Source organism: Ochotona curzoniae, unplaced genomic scaffold (assembly GCF_017591425.1).
Source record: "Ochotona curzoniae isolate NIBS_2020 unplaced genomic scaffold, NIBS_Ocur_1.0 patch336, whole genome shotgun sequence".
Lineage (NCBI taxonomy): Eukaryota > Metazoa > Chordata > Mammalia > Lagomorpha > Ochotonidae > Ochotona > Ochotona curzoniae.
Window position 1 is genome coordinate 651293 of NW_024466902.1, and position 23797 is coordinate 675089.

At 46.4% G+C, this 23797-nt stretch overlaps 1 protein-coding gene across 1 annotated transcript in view; it reads left to right on the forward strand.

Moving 5' to 3' along the window:
* LOC121167132 (adenylate kinase 9-like) overlaps nucleotides 1-16478 on the forward strand; it is an 80455-nt gene extending 63977 nt beyond the window's left edge. The window contains exons 30-41 of the mRNA XM_040996513.1: nucleotides 2218-2427; nucleotides 2744-2962; nucleotides 4214-4427; nucleotides 5262-5463; nucleotides 7315-7461; nucleotides 7556-7776; nucleotides 11398-11594; nucleotides 12381-12550; nucleotides 12804-12902; nucleotides 13974-14076; nucleotides 15243-15357; nucleotides 16172-16478. Of these exons, the coding sequence (XP_040852447.1) occupies nucleotides 2218-2427; nucleotides 2744-2962; nucleotides 4214-4427; nucleotides 5262-5463; nucleotides 7315-7461; nucleotides 7556-7776; nucleotides 11398-11594; nucleotides 12381-12550; nucleotides 12804-12902; nucleotides 13974-14076; nucleotides 15243-15357; nucleotides 16172-16374 (2100 nt within the window). The 3' untranslated portion in view covers nucleotides 16375-16478. The remainder of the gene's footprint in view (nucleotides 1-2217; nucleotides 2428-2743; nucleotides 2963-4213; nucleotides 4428-5261; nucleotides 5464-7314; nucleotides 7462-7555; nucleotides 7777-11397; nucleotides 11595-12380; nucleotides 12551-12803; nucleotides 12903-13973; nucleotides 14077-15242; nucleotides 15358-16171) is intronic.
* Nucleotides 16479-23797: the final 7319 nt, after the last annotated feature.

Below are 23797 nucleotides of genomic sequence, written 5' to 3' on the forward strand. Positions count from 1 at the left end.
GGCAGGCAAAGCCTGCCGTCCCAAGGTCCTGGGTCCAAGTTAAGGCTCTGCTGAGGCTTGCCCCCTTACCCTCTTGCCCTCAACTCCCACCCCACAAGGCAGCAGGTGGAGGCTCAACAGTGAGTCCCAGAGCTTCTGGCTTTCAGCCCAGCCCGGCCTTGGATGTTACATGCAACTGGGGAGTGAACCAACAGATCAAAGATCTGTCTCTTTAGTGTTCTTTCAAATAAATACACTAAAAAAAAAAAAGAAAAAAAAAAAAGAAAAAAAAACTAAAGAGCTGAAATACTTTAACTTAGCAGCCAAGATATATGCATCCCATCTCAGACTGCCTGGGTTCGATTCCTGGCACTGCCTCTGATTCCTGTTTCTGGCTGATGTGAATCCCTCAGGTAGAAGTCTGGACATCCTAGGGCCCCAGCTCAGTCGAGGCGTGTACTGTCGTCTCCTTGCTTGGATGCCAGACGGTTGAGCGGCGGACTATTTGCATTTTTAGGAAACAGCGCCATCTTGTGGGCGTTTGCTCTCAAAGTGCACTTCGAGAGACCCTGCTTCTGTCCTTAGACCTCTGGCTCCAGTTTCTGCTATACCAGGGTCTGTTCTATGGAGTGATGAGCAGCTCAGCAGCCACTAGAAGCAGAAAATCAGGAAAACACAGGGCAAGGAGCCAGGACGGGAAGAATGGTAAACAGAGATGCGGATCCTAAATCCTGGGCAGAAGCCAAAGTCGTGGTTTGAATGAGGTTGAAACAAAGGTCAGGACTGAGTCCCGGGCAAGACATCTTGGATCTGCTATGGAGAAGGCAGGGGAGCCTGGATGCTTGGGTCCATGTTTTATGAGGCTGGGGCAGGGGGTGTGGGTGCATTTGAGATGACACAGCAAGCTGAACACGTGTGCGGGCATGCAGACTGAAGTTCAAGGCATCAGAAAGCAAATATTCAGGACGGTATCACACAGTCCAGCCTGGAAGGTTTTTAGCCTCTGCCTGGATTCTGTCTGGACACAGGTGCTTGTCCTAGAAGTTAAGGCACCTGCAGCATGTGCCATGACACTGTTAGTACAGGGATTCACAGGGATGACAGGAGCTGTCGTCACATGATAATAGCCACTGCACACTTACTATGTGATACTATATGATACTCTTCTAAAATTTAGTACTCCCAACAACCCAGTGAAAGAAATGCTTTTTATTATTCCCATTTTACAGGTAAGGAGACTAACTCTATCCAAGTTAGCATAGCTAGTAAGTTTTTTATCCTGCTTAGACTGTATTAAATGTTATTCTGAAAACCACCGTAAATATATAATGATCCGACAATGATATAGCTAAACAGCATTTATTATCTTGTCCATATGTGAGATCATTGTAATGTCAGAGCCTTGAGGGTGTTAGGTGTCAGGCATCTAAAATGTTAAATTTTGGCCCAGTGTAGTAGCTTAGTGGCTAAAGTCCTCTCCTTGCATATGCTGGAATCCTATATGGGCATGGGTTTGTGTTCCTGTAGCCCCGCTTTCCATCCAGCTCCCTGTTTGTGGCCTGGGAAAGCAGTTAAGGATGGTCCAAAGCCTTGGAACCCTGCATCCATGTGGGAAGCCCAGAGGAAGCTCCTGGCTCCTGGCTTCAGATCACCTCAGCTCCAGCTGTGGGGGCCACTTAGGGAGTGAATAAGCAGATGGAAGATCTTTCTCTGTGTCTCTCCTCCTCTCTGTATATCTGACTTTCCAATAAAAATAAATAAATATTTTTAAATGTTAAATTTTAAATTTAAAATGGTGGGTAAAGCCTCCTCTTGCAATGCCAACATCCCATTTGAGCAAGAATTCATGTCCCGGATGCTACACATCTGACCCAGTTCCCTACTTTCCTTTGGAAAGCAGCAAAAATGATGCAAGTCCTTTGTCCCCTGTACCCACCCATGTGGGAGACCCAGAAGTTCCTGGTGCCTGGCTTCAGTCCGACACAGCACTGGCCAGTGAGGCCATCTGGGAAATAAATCAACAAATGGAAAATTGATCTCTCTCTCTCTCTCTCCTTTCTGCTCATAACTCTCTCAAAATAGATAAATCTCTAAAAAATAAAATGAAATGGAATCTTACTGTATTGCTACCTGAATGTTGCTGTGTACTAGCAACCAGAACATAATCACCACAGAAGATTCCAGATGACTTCTCACCTGGTTTTTATGCCTGGTAACATGGAGTATTTTCTTCCGTAGATGGCTCTGAGAGAAGAGGAGGAGGTTAGTGAGGAAGACCTGGAGGAAGAGGAAGACGACATTGACAACATCCTGGAAGAGGAGTTTCCAAGGGACGAGGAAGAGATGAGTGAGGAAGATGAGGAGCAAGAATCCGAAGCCATGGAGCGTCTCAAGAGTGAACTGGGAGAAAAATTTGAAACGGATATAAATAATTTACAAATAATACAGGTTATCCCTTTTCCTGAAGTTGTCAAAATTCAGGACATGACATTTGGAGAATTGGAGCGAAAGCAGTTGGGTTCCAGCCTTTTTTTTTTTTTTTTGATGTATTGTTTCCTAAGGAAATGCATGTTGTAGGGCTGGAATCCCTGCCGTCTGTACCACCTAACCATGGTGAACAGTAAGCCTGGCCAATCCTGGGCACCAGGAAAGCCACCTAGAAGCTGAACACAGACGCCCACAGTGGTCACATGCTACAACTATATGCAAACTGTTTCTCCCTCCCCCACTAAATGTATTTGGCTTTTATCGTTTCTCTCGTCAGGAGGAATTTGAGAAGTTTTTGATCCCCGTCATTCTCATCAATGGATCTCGGAAGATGCACATTGTCCAGTATATACTGAACACGAAGCTAAAGCCGCTGGTGGAAAACCGCGAGAGCATCTTTGAGAAATGCTACCCCATCCCGCTGCAGCTTGCACAGAAGATGCTCACACACACCTACAAGTACATGAGCTCCTTTGGTTACTGGGACCCAGTAAAGGTAATTTCAGCTCATGTCTCAGAGAGCTGGCTTGCCTGCCTACCTGCCTGCTTAAGGTCTGTCTAGGAAAAAAGAATGGCTAATTTCCAAAAACATAAACATTGTGGAACAGTCTTAACCCAGCTACAAAAATCTTGGGGAAATGGGAAATTAAATTAAAATGCTTGTCTTTTCTCACCAAACACATACCGTGGAGCAGACAGCAGCCCCCATTCCCCCTGTGAGTCCCATTCACGCCCAGCCATAAACACCCCCATCCCATCCTAGTCCTAGAATGATGCTGTTAATCATACCACTGGCCATCAGTGTTGGAAGGAGCGGTACAGCCACCACATGGTGTCACAGCTGTCCACCACACGCAGCGACAGCTGATACTCTTAACCTGGTGTTAATGAATGTGCCCGGTGCAAATAGGTGGGCCCCCATTCTCTGCCCCATCCCACACCCGTGCCTTTGGGGGTTTGGCTGCCTTTCCTGATGGCTACTGATGCTCAGGTGGGTGGAACTGCATCCGAACCAAGATGTGGGACAGAACTCAGTGGGATTTACACCACCAGTAGACCCCAAAAGACAACCCTGGAACCTGCTTTGCATGAGTCTGCTCTGGCCACCACACAGGGCACCATGGGTAAGATAGAACTTGACCTTGTCATGGTGCTGGAGGCTAGAAGTCAAGGTCAAGGTGACAGCAGGTTTGACTTCTCCTGAGGCCTCCCCACCGGCTTGCAGACAGCCATTTTCTACATGGACTTGCCTGGCCTGTCCCTCAGTCAGGTCCCCTGCAGCTGCTTCCTCTTCTTAGAAGGATGTGGTCCTGCTTGGGGCCCCATCCTCCTGTCCTCACTTCATCTTCAAATAGAAGGCATTAGGATTTCTGGTGCGCATCACTGGGAGGGAGGGAACAATTTGTTTCCTGACACCAAATTTTAAGAACCAACCTACTCATGAGGAATAAACATAGACTTTAACCTCTTGGCTGAAACAATTAACATATACATTAAAGCCATCAGGGAAAAATTGAAAGAACTTCCTGTAGTTGAAGCACATTGAAAGTCAACTAGGAAGTGTTACACTGATCATGTGTTTATATCATCTGTACTTTTTAGTTACGTCGTGTTGGTATTTGATTATAATCGGTTTTCTTCTGCTGTAAGGAAGACACTTTTCTGATTTTCCCACTTGGCTTCCCTCCACTGTATTTGGGAGAAATGCACAGATGGAAACAAACTTACAACTCCACCTGTGTTGCAGCTAAACGAAGGAGACACTATCAAGGCAGTGGACAACGCAGACACTCCGATTTACCCTGTCATCCATCGGCAGTACATCTATTTTTTATCTAGTAAGGAAACTAAAGAGAAATTCATGAAAAACCCAATCAAATACATCCGCCAACCCAAACCCAAGCCCACGGTGCCAATTCGGATTTTCATCGTGGGGCCTCCAAAATCCGGGAAAACCACAGGTGAGAAAGGGTAGGCTTTTGCCTTTCCAAGCATAAAGGGATCCCCAGTGCCACTGGGACCCCAACTCCCACAACTGACCCAAAATGAAAGAAAACCAAAATGGATCCATAACGATTGGAGAGTCAGTATTCACCAGGAGAACCCTCGGTGAGGGTCTGACTTAACGGTTAAAGATTGCCAGGGTTGTTCAGGTCCCACAGCAAAGTGACATCCACTGAAAATGTTGCTGCTCGTGCCGGCATGGTGTTAAAACAGGCTAATCCTCCGCCTGCATTGCCAGCATCCCATTTAGGTACTGGTTAATATCCCAGCTGTTCTACCTCTGATTCAGCTCTCTGCCTCTGATCTGGGAGGGTAGTGGAGGATGGCTTAAGTCCTTGAGCCCTGCATCCAGGTGGAAGACCCAGAAAGAAACTCCTGGCTCCTGGTTTCAGATCAACTCAACTCTGACTGTTGCAGCCATTTGGGGAGTGAACCAGTGCGTGAAAGACCTTTTCCTGTGTCTCTTTCTGTGAAATCTGTCTTTTCAATCAAAATAAATCTTCTTTTAAAAAAAATGTTATTGTCTCATGCAGAAGAAAGGAAACACTTAAACTTTGGTTTGGTTGCTTAAAAAAAAAAAAAAACAGTACAGAATTGGCTCTTTAGCCACATCCTTTTAGTCACATACCAGGAGGATTTTATGTGGTGAAATGTGGCAGTCTGCTCTGGCATGTCCCTCAAGTGATGTGAAGATGGATTTTGCTGCTGATGTCATTAGCCAGCGTCTCACAGGGGAGCATTTGAGAGGGGGATTTGTGAAACAAAGCGTTGTTATGTCTTGTGTTTTCCAGTGGCCAACAAACTAGCAAGCAAATATGGCTTGAAACGTTTGTCCGTAGGAGACGCGCTGAGGACTGTGCTAAACCACTACCAAGAAACAGAACTAGCACTTATGTTGAACTGGCGTCTTCACAAAGGGATGACGGCGCCGGATGAACTGACCATCCAAGCCCTGGAACTGGCTCTGATGGAAAGCGCCTGCAACACTGCGGGGTTTGTGATGAAAGGGTGGGTGGGAGGGGAGGACCCAGGGAGTGAAAACCTTTGAGAAACTTCTTCCCAGTGTCTTAAAGCATTGGTCGCTCACCAGCTTGGAAACCCTTGACAAGGGTGCTATCTACTCTGAGATTCTGTCAAGCTGATACCTGGCTGCACACTCCCCTGCCCAAGGAGCAGGCAGCTTCAGAGTCCATCCCAGCAGCAACCCCAGAGCTGCCCAAAAGCCAGCAGGCCCACCTTGTCCCCCAGAGAGGGATCCTGCAGTGCTTCCCACTGTAATCCCCCCACCCCAACCCCATGAAATAACGGAGGGGCAGGTGTCTGGCCCAGCAACCCATCTCGGAGTCACTGGGTCCTTAACCAATCCCAGCTCTCCGCTAATGAGCACCCTGGGAGGCAACACTGATAGTTCAAGTAGTTGGGTCCCTACCACCTACAGGGAAGGTCCCCATGGGAGCTTCAACCAGCACTGCCCCAGTATCATAGTCATTGAGGAATGGGCTAATGGATGGAAGATTCTCTCCTTCCTCCCAAATCAATTAATCCATAATGGAGGAAGAATGTCTTCCTATGGGCCTGGTCTCTCCCTGGCCTTGCTCTCTGCCCAAGTAACAATGCCTCTCCATCAGTGTGGCTTCTAGAAAACAGCCACATGCTTGAATTCTCCCTCTCTTGCTAGTCCTATACTTGACCATTGCGCCCCTAGCCCTGGGCACATCCAGGAGGAAATGCCCTTCCAGGCAAAAGCAAAGGCCTTGGTCTTACACACGGTTCACTGACCTAGTTCCTCCCTAAACACCCCCGCTCAATCCCATCACCATCCCAAGTCAGTGTCCTTGAAGTTGTTGTATGTTAGAAGCCCCCTTGCCCTTCCTCACTGCTAGCCATATTCAGGTCCGTGAATATTTCTATGACATTGGGCAGGCAGGGCATTAGCTGTTTGCCTCAGAAAGGCACTGGGACTCACCCAGAGGGAGTTGCTGCTGCAAATGTTGAGCAGAGATGTTCACCAAGACAGTTGCAGTAGACCCATCTTAACTCAGAATGACTGCTCACCCACTCTGAGTTATGCTCATCCCCAGAACCAGGAAGTTGAGTTGCTCTAGCCTCCTCGAATAGACAGGCTTACCCATGCCAACTTGCAGTCACCTCCACCATGGAATTTAGACCTCAAGACAGTCAGGGAGCACTGGGCAAGGCGAGGTGGCCCACACCAACCCATACTGGTGACCAAGGCCCAGTGGTCCCAGATTGCTCCCACCTGGCCATGGGCCTTCATGCACTTCAGCCTCTAGCCCCACCTCTCAGCTTGACAGCCAGGGTCTTACTCTCCCCCTGGCTGTAGCACTTCAACACAGCCCAGGGCCATGCATGCTGGGTCTGAAGTGGAACAGCCAGGACACAAACAGGGGCCCATATAGGATGCTGGTGCTGCAGGCAGAAAGAGCCTGCTACACTATGGCAGCTGTAGAATGTGGAATTCTTTTATTCTTTTACCTTCCCCTACAAAGAGCCAACATTAGGCCAGGCTGAGGTTAGGTCTTCCACGGGGTGGCAGGGACCCCCATTCCCTGAACTATCACGTGCTGCCTTCCAGGGTATGCACTGGCAGGAGGCTGGAGTGGGGAAGGAAGCTGGGTTCCCAGACCTCCCAGTGTGGGGTGGGGGTGTCCCACACAGCATCTTAACTGGTTTCCAGATCTCCCAGTGTGGGATGGGGGTGTCCCACAGCATCTTAACTGGTTTCCAGATCTCCCAGTGTGGGATGGGGGTGTCCCACAGCATCTTAACTGCTGCATCAAGTCTGCGCCCTAGAAGTGCTCTTCTCACCATTGTCTCGCTCAGTGTTGTCATCGATGGATACCCTGTGACTACGTATCAAATGACTCTCTTGGAAGCCAGGTCAATCATTCCCATGATCGTCTTCGAGTTGGATGTGCCTTCCAAGGAGATTTTCAAAAGGTTGATCCTGGCTAAGAAAAATGAGCAGAGGTAATATACACAGTGAGAAAAAAAAATGAACTTTAATTAGTGAAGGAAAAAAATGTTTTAACAGCCTTTTCTATTCCTTTTGTTTCCCTGTTAGCTTCCCATTGCCCTTGCACAATAGCGCACAAATTATAGCTGTCAAAAATGCAAAGTACCGCAAAAATATCGCTGGGATTAGGCAGTATTACCAAGAGCAGCATCAGAACTGGTACGTGATTGACGGCTTTCACAGCAAATGGTGGGTGTGGAATGAAGTCATGAAGAATGTCCAGATGGTGAATAATTACATGCAAACATACCTGGAAAGAATCAAAGAAGGTAAAAAAAAAATTTTAAAGGTAGAGCAAAATATGAGCTTGAAGTTCAAATGCGTCTAACTCTTGTTCCTGTAATTCATTCCATTTCCACATTTGTCCCAATGATCTTAACTGGTATTTTTGAAAAGTAAAGTGCTATCCAATTACTCTAGTGCTACGCTCTGAGCATGCCGTATCCCCCTAGAACTGTTATGTTGAAACCAAATCCCCAGTGCAGTAGTGTTAAGACATGGGGTGTTTTAGGGGTGACTAGGGGTGACTAATGCCAAGAGAGTTGTGCTGTTTTGAAATGGATTAGTGCTGTCAAGAAAAGAGATAAGCAGCAGACTGCCCCTGTGACGATGGCAGGTTGCAGCAGCAGGAAAACGCACCCTCCACCGTGCAGTCTTCTCAGCAGCTGGAGAAGGCCGCCGGGGCTCTGCACAGGAGCCTGGATGGGCACCACAGCACCCCGCACAGTATGCCAGGGCCTGTCCTCAGCTGCTTTAACCCAACCCACATCTGCACTGTTCTCTGCTTCCACCCCGCCTGATCGCCTAGGCTGCATCTGACAGATTTTTAATTGAGTTTTGATGTGTGTGGGTTTTTTTTTGGGGGGGGGGTATGTTATTCAAGCCATGCTTGCCTATCAGGATCCAAGCTTTATTCTACCCGGTGAGTCCGTGCAAGGCCGGAGCTGGAAAATTAGATTCCTTGTCACTCTGCCATGTTGCAGAATAAGATGTGAACACTGTCAGATGTGGTTAAGGATATGCCAAGACTTTGAAAAAGATGTTTAAGTGCTTTCATGACTTGAAGCCACACAACTCTAAATGACTAAAGCTGTGATTTAAATCACTAAACCTGCTTAAGATTGGTGAAGTTCAGCATGGTAGAGCGAAAGGATAACATCAGAATATACAAAATGATAGTACCATAAAGGATGGCATTAGGACATTATACATTATGGTAGTATCTACTTTACAGTACAATATGCTATATTACTGTATTTTAGAGGAACAATGCCATAGACTGTAGCACCATCTTGTTGTTGTTATTACAGTGGAGTGATATTTTAAGATTTTTTTTCACTTATTTGCAAGACAGAGTTACAGAGACAGAAAGGAGGAAGAGAGAGGTTCTTCCATCTACTGGTTCACTCTAAAATAACCATGATGACCAGGGCTGAGCCAGGCTAATGCTCAGAGCCAGGAGCTCCATCTGGATCTCTCATGTGGATGGCAGGGGCTCTAGCACGTGGGTCATCTTCCACTGTCTCCCCAGCTGCATTAGCAGGGAGTTGGATCAGAGGTGGAGCAGCTGGGACTCAAGCACGTGCCCACATGGAATCCCTGCACTGCAGGCCACGGCTTAACCTACTATATAACAACACTGACCCCCTGGGGTAATTTTTTTTTGTAGAAGAGGAGTATTAGTGCTCCTTAGCCTTCTCTGTGTCGTAAACAAATAGAATACTAGCTATCTATTGGTGCACAGCAACAACCCAAAACTTAAAAACCTAAAACAACAGAGAAGAGATAGAGCAGGAATCAGATACAGTTTAACCGGGGGACTCTCTCAAGGCCACAATCAGACTCTCTCACAAGCCTACCAGCCAAGGCGTCAGCAAGGGTGATGGTCTCCTCTGAAAACCCACCTTGGAACAAACCTGTCCCCAGGCTCACTCATCTTAACAAGCCTCAGTTCCCCCAGAACTGCTGGACTGGGTCTCTTGGGTCCTTGCCAGCCGTTGCCAACGTAGCAGCCAGTTCATCAGAAGAATAAGCTGAAAAGGCAACCAACAGAAGTTGTAGCCTCTTGTCATTGTTCCTGTACCCTTGGGCTACTCTAACACACAAACTGGGTGGCTCGATCAACATAAAATTGTTTGTGTCATCCCGCAACTGCAAAGGCTGGAGAAGCAAAACCAGGGTGCTGGTGGGGCGTGCTCCCACTGGAGATGCAGTGTGAGCAAGGGAATCTGTGCCCCCCATCCACACCTTTCTCTTGGGGTCCAGTGTTGCCAGCGACCCCTGGTGTTCCTGGTTTGTGTAGGTGTCTCTCCCATCTCTGCCTCTGACTCATGTCATTTCTCTGTGTGTCTGTCAGTCTCCAAGTCTTCACACATCGTTCTCTGAGTCTATCTGGCCCTATGTGCGATCCAGGTCACCTTTGTGGGCATTAGGGGTAGGGGAGAATTATCAACATATCTTTTGGGGAGACATGATTCAGCCCATTACAGCAAACTAATCATAGAAGTGACAGCAGCATGCCTCAACAGGCTAATCTTCTACCTGTAAGTGGCAGAATCCCACATGGCCGCAAGTTTGTGCCCTGGCTGCCTCACTTCCCATTCAGCTCCCTGTTTGTGACCTGGAAAGGCAACAGATGATGGCTCAAAGTCTTGGGCCCCTGCATCCATCTGGAAAACCCAGAAGAAGCTCTTAGTCCTGACTTCAGATAGGCTCAGCTCTGGCCATTATAGCCATTTAAGGAGTGAACCAGGGGATGGAAGACCTTTCCCTCTCTGTCTTTCTTTCTCTCTCTCTCTCTAACTCTGCCTTTCAAATAAAAAAATAATAAACATTTTTTTAAAAAGAAGTGGCATCCATTCTTCTGTATCTTTCTGTATCTTACTTATTTTTATAAGTAAACCTTTCTATATCACTGTTTCTATATCTTACTTATTAATAGCGAATTACTATGTCCAGCCCACACACACCATGAGACCAAGCAGTTCACACGCTAGCTAAGACACTGCATACCACGTCGGAGAACATGGCTTCCATGTCTGAGTGCAGCTTCCTGCTGACCCTGGGAGGCGACGGGGATGGCTCAAGCGCTCAGGCCTCTGCCTCCCACTTGGCAGACCTGGGATTGAGCTGCCAGCTCCCAGCTTTGGCCAGGCTCGCCTCTGGCCATCGTGGGCATTTGGGAAGTGAACCAGCAAGTGGGAGATATCTCTCTCTCTTTCTCTCTCTCTCTTCCCTCTCACTTGCTCACTTTTTCTCTGTGCCTTTCAAATAAATACATTAAAATTTGAAAATACATTTCAATACAAAAATTTTGCAATCCTTTCAGTTTTTTCATAAAATGTGTTTTCCATGGACTCTATAAGGACTCCTTATATGTATGTACATATGCATCCATTCTCGTTCATATACATATTCAGTTACATATATGTATATATGCAAATATTATTATAGCATATACATATGCCAAGAATTAAAACAACCCAAACACTTATCCACAGATTAAGGGCTGAGTGAACTATATGCATACAGTGGAATACAGTGCACAGTTGCATAAACTGATATGACCAGATGTCAATAATACTAAATAACTGATCAAAGTAAGTTGTAGAATAAAGTTTACAGTGCAGTGGCAAAAGCCTATTCACATGCAGTCTCTGTATGCAAATATACAGAAAAAGGACACCCACCCACCAGCGGTCACCTCTCAGGAGGACTGTTCAACTGAGAGGAAGGGGGTGTGGGTTATACCTCTACTTTGTATTCTACTGTTTGGAACTTTCCAGTGAGTATGGATTTATATAGTACTACTCCATTATTAACTTTTAAAATTATAATGTGTTTCTGGAAAAAAAGCAAAAGCCCTAATCCCGGTCACCTGTTACTAACAGGAAAAGCCGCCTGTGTTGAGAAGTTATGTATCACACCTGAAGACCTGCTCTCCCGCCTCGGGGAGTTTGGGCAGTTCTGCCCTGTCAGCCTGGCTGAAGCCAATGAACTGTATGACTGCTCACTGAACGACTCCCTGGAACTTGTGGCAGAATTCCGGGGCCACTATTATAAAATGCATTCTCAAGAAAAGCTACAGGTACGTTTGTCCCCAATGCTGCGATTTGTCCAATAGGAAAGAATGGGCACAGCTAGGAAATGCCCTGAAAATCAAGGCTGGGAGCCCTCCAGTTGGTTTGTGACTATTTAGGAACACAAAATGAGCCATCAGTGATGGCGCATGCATCTGGGCTAGCCCAACAGATGGACTAGCCAGCCATGGGTGCCCCTTAGTGGAGCTGGCACTGAGTGTGAAGGATTCTGCCCAAAGCTGGGGATCCAAGGGATTCGGCTCCAGAGGCTGTGGAGGGAATGTCAGAAGCATCCTCAGGCAGTAGGAGCTGACAGAGGCCTTCTGTGCCTTCAAGTTCCCATCACTACAGTTCCCAGGATATCTGTACAGCCATCCCTTGGTGTTCAGGAGAGTTCCAGATAGCAAAATCTGGAAACGTTCATTCAGCTACTTTATAAAACAGCCTTGTGTGTGCACATCATGTGTTCACATCCTTCTTGATACTTCAGACCATCTCCAGATTACTCAGAATGACTGATACAACCTCGATGCAATGAGAACAGCATTTTCCCCAGTAGTTTCTGATCTTCTCTAGTTGGTCTAATCTGCAGGTGCAGAACCTGCAGACACACAGGGCTGAGTGTGCTGTTAATACCCAAGATTTTATGGCATGTAGTAAAGCAACACACATTTGGCACAGCAGGGAAGGCTCAGCTTGCCTGGGGTTTCAGTCCCAGTTCCACTTCCCACTCCTGCGAATGCACACTCAGGTAAGATGGCTACTGTCTCTCTCTCTTTTTTTTTTAAATATAGAAATTCTTGGCGAACCCCGAATTGTACGTGCCTCCCTTAGCGCCGCATCCCCTCCCATCGGCGGACATGATCCCCAAAAGGCTGACCCTGCACGAGCTGAAGCGCAGGTTCCCCAAGTGTGCTGAGCTCCAGGGCTACTGTCCAGTGACCTATCAGGATGGAAAACAGAGGCAGGTGCTCACCCGGGGTGCAGGTGGGGGCATGGGGCGTGTAGCATGGCCTCCCCCAGGAACTGCTCACTCTGAACAGTCTTAGTGTTTGACCAGCCACCGCCACCGTAGTTTCCTTGGCTGAAACAGGGGCAGGGGGAACCACCTGCTGCTTCCTTGATCTGGCTATGTGGGAACGTGACACTCTTTGGACAGTAATACTGCTTTCCAGGAGGGTGACTTTTTTGTTTTTTGTTTGTTTGGGATCTTACAGATATGAAGCGCTCGTTCCTGGTAACATCAACCATGCAGTGGAATACCGTGATCGCATCTATATTTTTGAGACTAAAGAAAAGCTTGAGAAATTTCTGAGGTGAGATCGGTGCTTACTGAAGAGGGGGGCGCCTGTGGTCCCTTACTGGGGACTGGAGAGGGAGAGGAAGATCCATGCGAGATGATGATGACAAGGAGAAGTTTAGGCCCCCTACATCCTAAAGCTTCAGTCCCAGAGGAAGGCTTTTAAGTTGGAGGGTGACATAGTTGGGGCACTGCGGGAGATCCTGGCAAAGGAAAACCACACCAGCATAATGGAAGTGGCAGGACTAGGCCCAGAGAAGCAGCAAGAAATGGGCTAGATGCAGATGCAGAGCAGAGAGTCCTGCAGGATGACCTAACTACAGGAAACTCAAGCCTAGCTGGATGCAGAGTCAGGGGAGAGGAGGGCGAGAGGCAAGTCAGGGTTGGTGTTGGAGTTGATACAAAGAGCAGTGTGAGGACACTGACAGACCTGGATCCCATCCGGGTCTGCAGTGAACTTCCCCACTGGAGTATTGGCAGCAGGCTGCCGCAAACCACACCCCCCTGTTTTTGAGCTGATCTGTAGCCCTGAGCTCAAGCCCTGAGAAACACTCAGCTAACAGGGAAGACTGCAAGGGGAAATTTAAAACTATATGGAGAGTAGGGCTGGCCATGGATTAGAGAGGAAGGCTCCAGGTAGGTGCCTGCAGGCAGCAAGCTTGGCTGCTGCCTAGGGGTCAAACAAGACCAGGACTGTAAAAGTGTGAAGGTGAGGTTGTAGCAGGCTACTTGGTGATATCAACACGAATGAGTGCGCAGAGCGAGGCAAAGTGGAAGTCCTGTCTGCAGTCTAGAGGGTACATTCACAGATGCCCTCAGCAGCTGGGGAGTGAAGAACCTGGGAAAGCAGGTGTATAGCATAGCACCTGCCCAGGTCATGGAGGGCACTACTTAGAGAGTCAGCAGAAAGTTGAAGAGACTATATAAACTTTGAAAATAATTGCTGTGAAAAGCCAGGAAACTGAGAGCAGGTGAGCAGAACTGGAGGACTTGTATCGTTTTCCGGGGTGGAGAGAAACAGGTGGTCAACTTGGCATTCCCCTGGTCTCTGGTGCGGGTACCCATGTCACGAGCTTTGTGTCCTCAGGTCACCACAGAGATACTGGGACCAGAAGCTTCCACACAAGCTGCCCCCGCTGAAGCAACCCATCTCGCTCACCAGCCTCCCTCTGCCAGGATACCTGGAGCAGGTGCTGTTGCTGGGTTGTCCCGGGATGCCCATTCAAAATGCACCTTGCTCCCTTCTCTTTCAAAACAGGTTTTTTGTTTTGCTTTAGCAATGCAGGCAATTTAAGGCAGCATTTTTTTTTTTTATCTTAAGCTGCCAACCCACTCTTCCCTTCTTTGGATCTGAAAACAAAATATGTTGCAAGCCCTCACTTCCGTAGCTCATTCCCAAATAGAGCTGCACTCACGAGACAAGGGAGATCGTCCTTACCTTGGACCTGGCTACGTGGTGTGGTCCTTACTTTGGAAAGTGTGTGTCTGTAGAACTTTCCCAGGATCTGAAATAATGCAGGTTGAGTTGGAGGACGGTGCACTGGCACTGCACACACATGTTGAGTTGTAATGCCAGGTCAAGTGAACCCCAGGGCTGAGCATGCTCTGCAAATCCCCATGAAGCAACTTACTCATTTACCCAAACAGAACTTTTTTTTTTTTCTAAATAGGCTTCCCACTAAAGCCAACTACTGTTTTTAAAGCTAATTTTTATTTTTTTTAAATAATTCTACAAAATCAATGTCTAAGGTCCACTGGCATACCGTATTCACAAAACCTGAACCACGTTGTCTTTTTCAGCTTACCTAGAAAGTAAGCCCTCCGTCTGATTTAACATCGAAATGCCAGGTGCAGCTCACCCAGAGGAGGCCCCATCTATCAGTGCAGAATTACAGGGCAGGAGGGGGGTGGGGTGAAGAGGATGCTTCTAGCTTCTTTTCAGTTCCAGAATTCTCATTACCTTCCTGACCGCCAAGCTCAAGCCCACTGACGGTGTGGGGACAATCCAGCCAGTTCTGGGAAAGGAAGCAGAACTGGGCCAAAGCAATTCGCAGCCTGAATCCCCAGCTCCCCTCCCTCCTTCTTCCCTGGTTGCTACGAAAACATGGCCCGAGTGAAAGGAATGAAGAGGCTTTTGTGATAAAGCACAGGCCGGTGCCCTCCCACCCCACCCCCAGCACTGAGCCAATGTATAATTTCCAGGATTCCCAACCAAATGTAGCTTATGTTTCCCTCCTATTGGCTGTCACCTAATCATCTTCAGAAGCCCCATCCCCAAGCTCAGAGCCTTTCACTCTGTTTACACCAAGAAACTAAGCTCAGACACTCACGTGATTCAAATGGCTCCCTCCTGCAGGGCATCGCTACATCTCTAATTAAAGCAATGAATGCAGCAGGGTGCTTAAAGCCCAAGTTCCCCTTCTTGAGTGTAAGGAGATCCGCACTGCTCTACATAGCATTTCATCTGAAAGGTATGTCTTTGTTTTAAAGATTGATTTATATGAAAGTAAAAGGCTTAGTTACACTGAGAGAAGGCAAGTATGTGGGGGGCGGGCGGCGGGGAGAGGAGGGGTCCTTCCATATGCTGATCACCTCCCAAATGTCCACAATACCCAAGGCTGGGGGACACAAACACTTGAGCCACCTTCCACTGCTTTCCCAGGCTCATTAGCAGAGAGCTGGTGGCTTAACCCCCGAGTCACAACACCACCCCTGAGATGTATATTTTTATTGATGTGCTACTCAGAATTAATTCCATTCATTGTAGCATGCAAAAAAAAATACAAAAAGTTTTTTAAAATGTTAGTATTTTAAAAATTGCATGAATTTCACACATTGTTAAAAGTTACTCTTTTAATAGCATTTTCCAAAAGTTTTACAAAGTATGTGACTATACGTTTTTCATGGACTCTTTGAAGAACTTTCAAATATTAAAAGGATTGTCAAGTTGGGGTGGTTGGTTGGTTGGTTGGAGTGTGTATATACATGTTGGTAGAAGATACAGCAGATTATGGGGGCAGTCATTTTAGCAAAAACATCAAAACTGAATTTCTAGCTTTAAAAGCAGAACTGGGAGCAAAAGGTCAATTCTGAATTATCCATGCTATAGAAAAAAGGTGAATACCAGCAGTTATAACCCACATGAGAATAATCAGCACATCTTCTTAGGAATCTGGATGCATTATCAGCCAGAGCTGTCCGACTCAGCCACACAGCCAGCCCCTGCCTCTCCCAGGTCCACCAGCCTGAGAGCAGGCAGTCACGGTTCTCTGTCGTTTCCTACAGCCTTTAACCCCAAAGGGTCTGAATACACAAGAAAGAAGTACAAGAAGAAGATGGAGCAGTTTATAGAAAGATGTGAACTCATCACATACTTGGGTGCCAAGATGACCAAAAAATACAAGGAACCGCAGTTCAGAGCCGTCGACTTTGATTACAAATTACAGACTTTCCTCTCACTCAGAAATATAGACCCTGTGAACCAATAGTTGATTACAAGAGTGATCGCAAAAATGCTGGAAGGCGGGGGGTGGGCAGGTAGGGTGCACATCTGGGCTGCTCTAAAAGTGCTTTTCGCTCTGGAGGAGCGATGCCCCCTACTGGCCACAAGTCACAGGTCTCCTAGCCTGCAAGGAGTACTTTTGGTTTGGTTTGGTTTGGTTTGGTTTGGTTTGGTTTGGTTTGGTTTGGTTTGGTTTGGTTTGGTTTTCATACAGTTATAAAGTTTCCTGCACTTCACCTGAACTTTAATGCTGACGAAGCAGTTGTTGCATTTAGAATGCTATCAAGGATATTTAAATAACTTGTGTAATAAATCCACTGTTTGTTTTCCTTTCTAACATTGTCAGTAGAAAAGTTGGTCTCTGTTGCAGAAAATGACTCACCAGGTGCGGAAAAGCTTTCAGAGGCCAGGCTAACATGGATATGAACGCAGCTGAAACACTAAGCTTTCTGCATAAGGAATTGCTTGTGAGCTTTATGAACATAAACCACTCCTGTTTTCTCAACAAAATAAATGTGCATTGCTTCAACTATCTGACTGCTTCTTTTTGTATTTTGAACATTCCCTGAAACATGCTCTAAAATGCTAGCATGTTATTAGAAATCACCTGCCACTTTATAAGGGTGAACTTTATGTTTAAAGAATTGTTTATTTACTTATTTTTATTGGAAAGGCAATTTTACAGGGAGAAGGAGAGGAAAAGATCTTCCATCTGATGGTTGATTCCCTAAATGGCTACAGCAGCCAGAACTGAACCTATCTGAAGCTGGGAGCCAGGAGTTTTCTTCGCGTCTCCCACATATATATACAATATACAGGCTGGCATGGTGACTTAGCACACCTCCACCTTATGATGCCAACATCCCATACAGATGCTGGTTTATGTCCTGGCTGCTCCACTTCCCATCTAGCTCCTTGCTTGTGACCTGGGAACTCAGTGGAGGACTACCCAAAGCCTTGGTACCCTGCCTGTGTGTGGGAGACCCAGAAGAAGCTCCATGCTCCTGGCTTCAAATTGCCTCAGCTCCAGAGAATGTGGCCACATTGGGAGTGAACCAGCAGATAGAAACTCTTTCTCTGTGTTTTTCCTTCTCTCTGCAAATCTGCATAATAGAGATAAATAAATCCTTTTAAAAAAAAAGTGGGGGGAGAAAGGAAGGAAGGAAGGAAGGAAGGAAGGAAGGAAGGAAGGAAGGAAGGAAGGAAGGAAGGAAGGAAGGAAGGAAGGAAAAAGAAAGAAAGAAAGACACGATAGCGTAATGGTTAAGGTCCTCGCTTTGAATGCGCCAGGATCCCATATGAGCACTGGTTCTGATCCTGCCAGCCCCACTTCCCATCCAGCTCCATGCTTCTGGCCTGGGAAAGCAATCGAAGGCAGGTCAGAGCCTTGGGCCCCTGCACCCGTGTGGGAGACCCGGAAGAAGTTCCTGGATCCCGGCTTCGGATCAGCGCAGCACCAGCCGTTGCACTCACTTGGGGAGTGAATCACTGGCCAGAAGATCTTCCTCTCTGTCTCTCCTCCTCTCTGTACATCTGCCTTTCCAATAAAGTAAATAAATCTTTTAAAAAGAGAGAGGGAGGGAGGAAAAGGAAAAGGAAGAAATAGCAAGATTGGATCTTTAAAAAAAAATTAAAAGGACTGGGCTGACATGTCAAGTCCCTGCCCGTGACACTGCCATCCCCAGTAAGTGCTGCTGTGAAGTTCCAGCTCTGCCAATGCACCTGGGAAAGCAGCAGAAGATGGCCCAAATGCTTGGACTCCTGTCACGCATGGAGGAGACCCGGACGGAGTTCAGGTTCCTTGCTTTGTCCTGGCCAGGCTCAGCCCAGGCTAGACTATTGTGGCCGTTTAGGAAATGAACCAGCAGATGTAAAATAGCTCACTTACTCACTCAATCTCTCTCTCTCTCTCTCTCCCCCCTGTTTCTTTCTCTCAACATAACTCAGGCTTTCACTTTTTAAAGGAATTATTTATTTGTTTGAAAGGCAGAGTTACATAGAAAGAGGAAGAGACAGTAAGATCGTCCCTCTATTGGTTCACTCCCAGACGGCTTCAACAGCAGTGGCTGAGCTGGGCCAAAGTCAGAGCCAGGAGCTTCAACTGGGTCTCAAATGCTGATGGTAAAGCACACTAGCAGGGAGCTGAATGGAAAATGGGAACAACTGGGACATGAACTGAACTCACATGGGATGCCGGAGCTACAGATGATAGCTTTACCTGCTAGGCCACAATACCAACCTCTCTGCCTTTCAAATCAACAAATCTTAAAAAAAAAAAAAAATCAGTGCCAGGACCAAGAGCCCTGGAGGTGAGGGAGGCGGTGTTCAGCGGGGTGGGTATGCAGCAAAGTCTGGGTGCCTGGCCTGGGTCCCTAGGCCCACCTGCAAGAACAGATCCTCAGTGGAAAAGACAGAGAAGTGGATGCCTGTCCTGATGTGCATGAAGGATGCTGCAGGCCATTAGGGCCTACAGAGGACATCTGGGTACCACAGCAGAGAAAAGAGAACAGAAAAAACTGGACAACTACCCAAGCCAAATAATAACAGCAAAAATCCAGGTAAATGAAGTCTGTACCATGGACATTGGAAGGATTTCCTCGTCTTGGATCAGCGCTATCGACAGCGTTTCAGAACTATCCATACCACTTGGACAGAACTCTGGGAGCATGTGCCACATCAGGATATCAGGTGGCCATTGATATCAGGTGGCCGTTCCCCATCCCCAGGTACTGGAGCAGTTGGGAGGCTGGACATGGCTTCTCCTCTTATCTCTCCCTTTCTCCCAAAAACAAGGAGAAATGGAAAATTTGGAAATAATGATCACACCCACTTTCCCCTAACCCTCGATCCTTCCCACCTTGACCAACTAGGTAAACATCAAAAGTAAAACAATCAAAAGTGTAGCCATCAGCTGTGTAACCTCCAGCAAATCTCAACTTCTCTGAGCCTTCAAGGCCTCACCTCTACAATGAATGGTTTCACTCTTTGATCCTATAGCTTCACTAATTAAAAACTAGAAGCCTGTTTTACATAACTGTTTATGATATTCATAATAAAATAATCCTTAAACACAGGCTAGAAACCTATCATTAAAGATAGGATTAAAAGGTTCTTGTGGGTTTTGTTGTTCATTTTTTTCCAGGAGACTGGGAATTGCCATAGCTATGGAGTTTTGCTAGCAAGTTTAGCCACCCCATAATCTCACACTACTCTCTGACTACACTGTATCTGAGTGTGATTTTTCTAACTAAGCCATCCTTTTGGAATTTATTAAGCTTCCCAAATCTGTGAATTTTTTTTTTTTTGCACCAATTCTAGAAAGTTCTCATCAATGTCTTTCAATGGTATTGCCTTCGTATTCTTCCTAGTGTGTCTATCAGGAATTACAATAGGTTTAGATCCTAAATCATCCTCATGCTGGCTTTCATCTCTCTCTGTAAGATTTACTTATTTATGTTTACTTGAAAAGCAAAGCAACAGGAAATCGGGTAGGGCTTCTCCCTCAGTATCCCCCTTTACCTCAGATACATGAAGGGAACAATATGGAAATAATAATCTTACCCACTTCCCTGTAAAGAAAAATAGGTGGAAGAAAAATATTTGAATAAAAATACAAACAGGTAAAAAAAAAAGAAAGCTCTGTCCTTCTCTGTAAAATTTTCCCAGTCTTAAATATGTAACCCCTTAGCAATAATACTTTAGAGCTGAAATTCTGACCCAGAAATTTTAGCTTTTATAATGTGATAATTTGCACCTTGTGTGATTGGACTATACTATCCTAAGAAAATAAGATAAAGACAAAACCAAAGAAAATGCATAGTTAGTGAGAATATTTTGGTGTTCAGTTCAGGATTCATTTTTCTTGCTTAAAATACTTGTTATGTTTAAGTGAATAAAATGTTCAAATATATAAAAAAAAAGCTCTGTCCTTCTCTGTAAAACCTGTCAAATAAATAAATCATGTATATATTAAAAAAAAAAAAGCAAAGCAACAGATAAAAAGAGAGAGAGTTCTTCCATCTACTGGTTAACTCCCTAGATGTCCACAACAACCAGGATGGGCAGGCTGAAGAAGCCAGGAACCAGGGACTCTGTTCCAGTGTCTCTCAAAGACGACAGGGGCACAAGTACCAAGACCATCCTCCTGCCTTCACAGGCATGTTTGCAGGGACACAGATGGGAAGCAGAGCAACCAGGACTCACACCTGCACTCTGAACCCACCACGTCACGCCAGCGCCTGTTCATGTTGCTTCATACCACTCGCTGCAGTGTCATCTATTTATTTCAGACTAGCCTTCTGGGCAGATCCCACAGCTCTCCTCGCTTTCCAGAACATATTGTCCTTCAACTGTTTGAGTCGGCTCATGGAGGTATGTATGCGTGTGTGTGTGTCTGTGTCTGTAAATTTTTTTTTTATTGTTGCTTACATTATATTATGTAGTACAGTTTTATAGGCGCTGGGGATCCCCCCTGTGTCTGTAAATTTTATGGAGGTATTATTTCCCATTGAGCTTTAAATCTAACAGATCACATTTCCATGTCTAGAAGACTCTTTAAGCAGGTGTTATTTTGAAAATTCGGACTGTTCCCAGTTTTTTGAAGTTTCCCCCTCAGCAGGAGCCAAGACCAAGACAGACACATGGTCTTGCTGCCTCCCGCTAGGAAATAGATGTTCCTGTCTGGCTCACTCTGGGATGGAGGTTGGAGTAGCTCTGAGCGGGTTGCCTCACATAGGAATTAGGAAGGTCTCCATTCCTATTCACATCCACCAAGAATGAAAACATGGGCCTGTAGATTCCAGTACATGCCCCTTGCATCTCCATGTTACCAAGACCAAAGGACCACTCCAGGTTCAGTTCCCTCTGCTTTCAGGTCCCTGGAATTTCCTTTAAGCTTAGTGCTGCACTTACTCCATTCCAAAAGACCTCTCATATGTATCACCATAGCAACCCACTCATCACAGCTCCAAATCATCCAAATGAGGGTGACATCTTCAGCTTGCTACAGTTAAAGAGGGTGAGCTGGATGCAAAGTAATGATGCATACTCAAGTGCAGCTCCTTCCAGAACCAACTGTGTTCTTAACTGCTCTTCTTGTGTTAGGTCCAGAAGATCCCCAGACTGTGGACAGACAAGTTCCACACACAACAATGCAAAAGCAAAGAAACTTTATTGCTAGCTCAAGCTAGGGTCTGAGTCTCACCCAACGTAGTGGAGCCTTGACAAGGACCCTGCGTTTCTCCTAAGCAGCTTCTATATCTTCCTAGTCACATACACCGCATACATTATCTCTTCTTAGTTACGTACTGCGTGTCCACATACTGCAGATCAAATCACACAAAGGACTGTGAGAGCTGACAGTGACTGGTCTGTTGCCTTCATCCAAGGTAAGGGCCTTTTTATCTCTTTTCTGTTGGTCACATTTTTCCAGGGTGGTCTCTAAGAGCCCTTGCTGTCACCTTTGGGAAATGAGAGTTAGGCCTACTCTCTTACTTCATGCCTATCATGGTGTTAGTCTTGCCTCTTAACTTAAAGTAGAAGCTATCAGTACAGAAGCAAAATTAGCAGTTAGATTATCAATACTCCATTACTACCACTCTAATGTTGCCTAGTATTCAAACACCTTTTTATGACTCAATACTTGTTCCTCATCTACTTCACACTAATTTATTAAGATCCCTAATTAATCCTTATCATCACTTAAAACTATATTCAGTAAGATAATCTTACACTTGAAGTGATGCCTGATCTCATTGCCAGTTTTCACTGGCTGATTGGGGAATGGGATGGCATTGGTGTAGGTTTTGGTTTGGGGCCAGAAATATCTTGATTCTGAAGAGCAACGAGAAGGGTCAGGAGCAGAAACAGGAAGCACGCCTCAGCTGAGCATCTTCTGCTGGATGTGAGAGTTGGGACGTTGTCTTCCCATGTTGCCAAAATCAGCTCCGAATGAGAGTCGCTAGATAGAACCCAGGGTCCCCAGTTATACAGGACTTAGACCATCACATGAACTTTTTAAATATAAGATGTCCCATGTTAGTTACACTGGTCATTGCTTCTGAAATTCCTGCTGTATGGGGTGGGGGAAGTCCTTTATTTCCATTTGTAAAATCCAGCCTCTCTACCTCCAATCCATCAAAAGCTGTCATTCTTCCTCTTAGCCATGTGCTCCAGCCACAGGGGCCTTCCTGTCCTCAGGTACCCAGCTCATTCTCAGCCTTAGGGCTCTCACGCTGGCTCTTCCCTTGTCTAGGACACCCTTATTCCAGATTGTCACACATTGGTGTGAGTTAGATCTCAGTTCAGAAGGTATCAAAGCCAAGAACTCCATCCACTGCTTTCCCAGTCTGGGAGCTGGATTAATCAGGGAGCTGGATGAGAAATAGAGCAGCCAGGACTTGAACCTGTGCCCCTATGGGATGCTACTTCACAGTGGCTGCTTAACCTGCTGCCTGATGTTCCCTGGTATTTTGTCTCCCTTTAGTGGAATAAGAGCTTCATGTACCAAGCGGGTATTATTGGATCATTAAGCTGAGGGAGGGGGATACTGGAAGAAACAATTGAAAGTTACAGGAGAAGAGGGCTTGGGGCTGGGTCATAGAGCTGACGAAGAGGTTTAGAATGTATGCAGGGAGCACATTACTGAAGCCACTTTGTGGTCTAAGAGGGGTGTGAAGGTAGGCTCTGGGTCTTCCTTGCGCCTGGAAAGAGCTCCCATGTTCTTGTTAACTGGAGGGAACAGTATTGCAGCGAAGGCTGGAGAAACCCTGAAGAGCCTATGGCAGAAAAACAAAATACTAAATCACGTGATCTGAATCATAGCAGACATTAATCAAACCATGGACTGTTCCCGCTCATTTCATAATCTTGTTGGACACTGACCATAATTTTCTAAGGAGACATTAATAGTAGCCCCACCCCCCGCATTTCACAAATAAGGTAAAGCTAAGTCCAAATCTAGAACACTCTTTTCAGACCCTGAAACTTTTAAAGCATTGGAAGTGTAAAGGAAAAGGAGACAGATGTGAAAAATATTTAGAAGGAAAATAATATTTAGCGGGTGGTAATGATGATGAAGGTAAAGGCGACTTCATCCGTTCATCACACATTCGGATTTCGAGTCCACCAAAGTATGTGCAGAGCTCACAGTATAGCATAACACAGACCTTCTCAAGTCGGACTGCCACGCTGTGCCCTAGCCACAATTCACACCTGCCGGGGTTCTCGGGGGCGGGCCCTCCGCGCAGGCCCCGCCCTCCGCTCCGCCCACGACACGCCCCGGCTCCACCCCTTTGCGCGTACCACGTGGTGCTGCGCCCGCGCAATGGCTGGGCCCAGCGCAGCGCTTCCGGGTTGGCCGCGGCGGCCGCGGGGCTGGGGCCGAGGCCGGGCGGTGTGAGCCCAGCGAG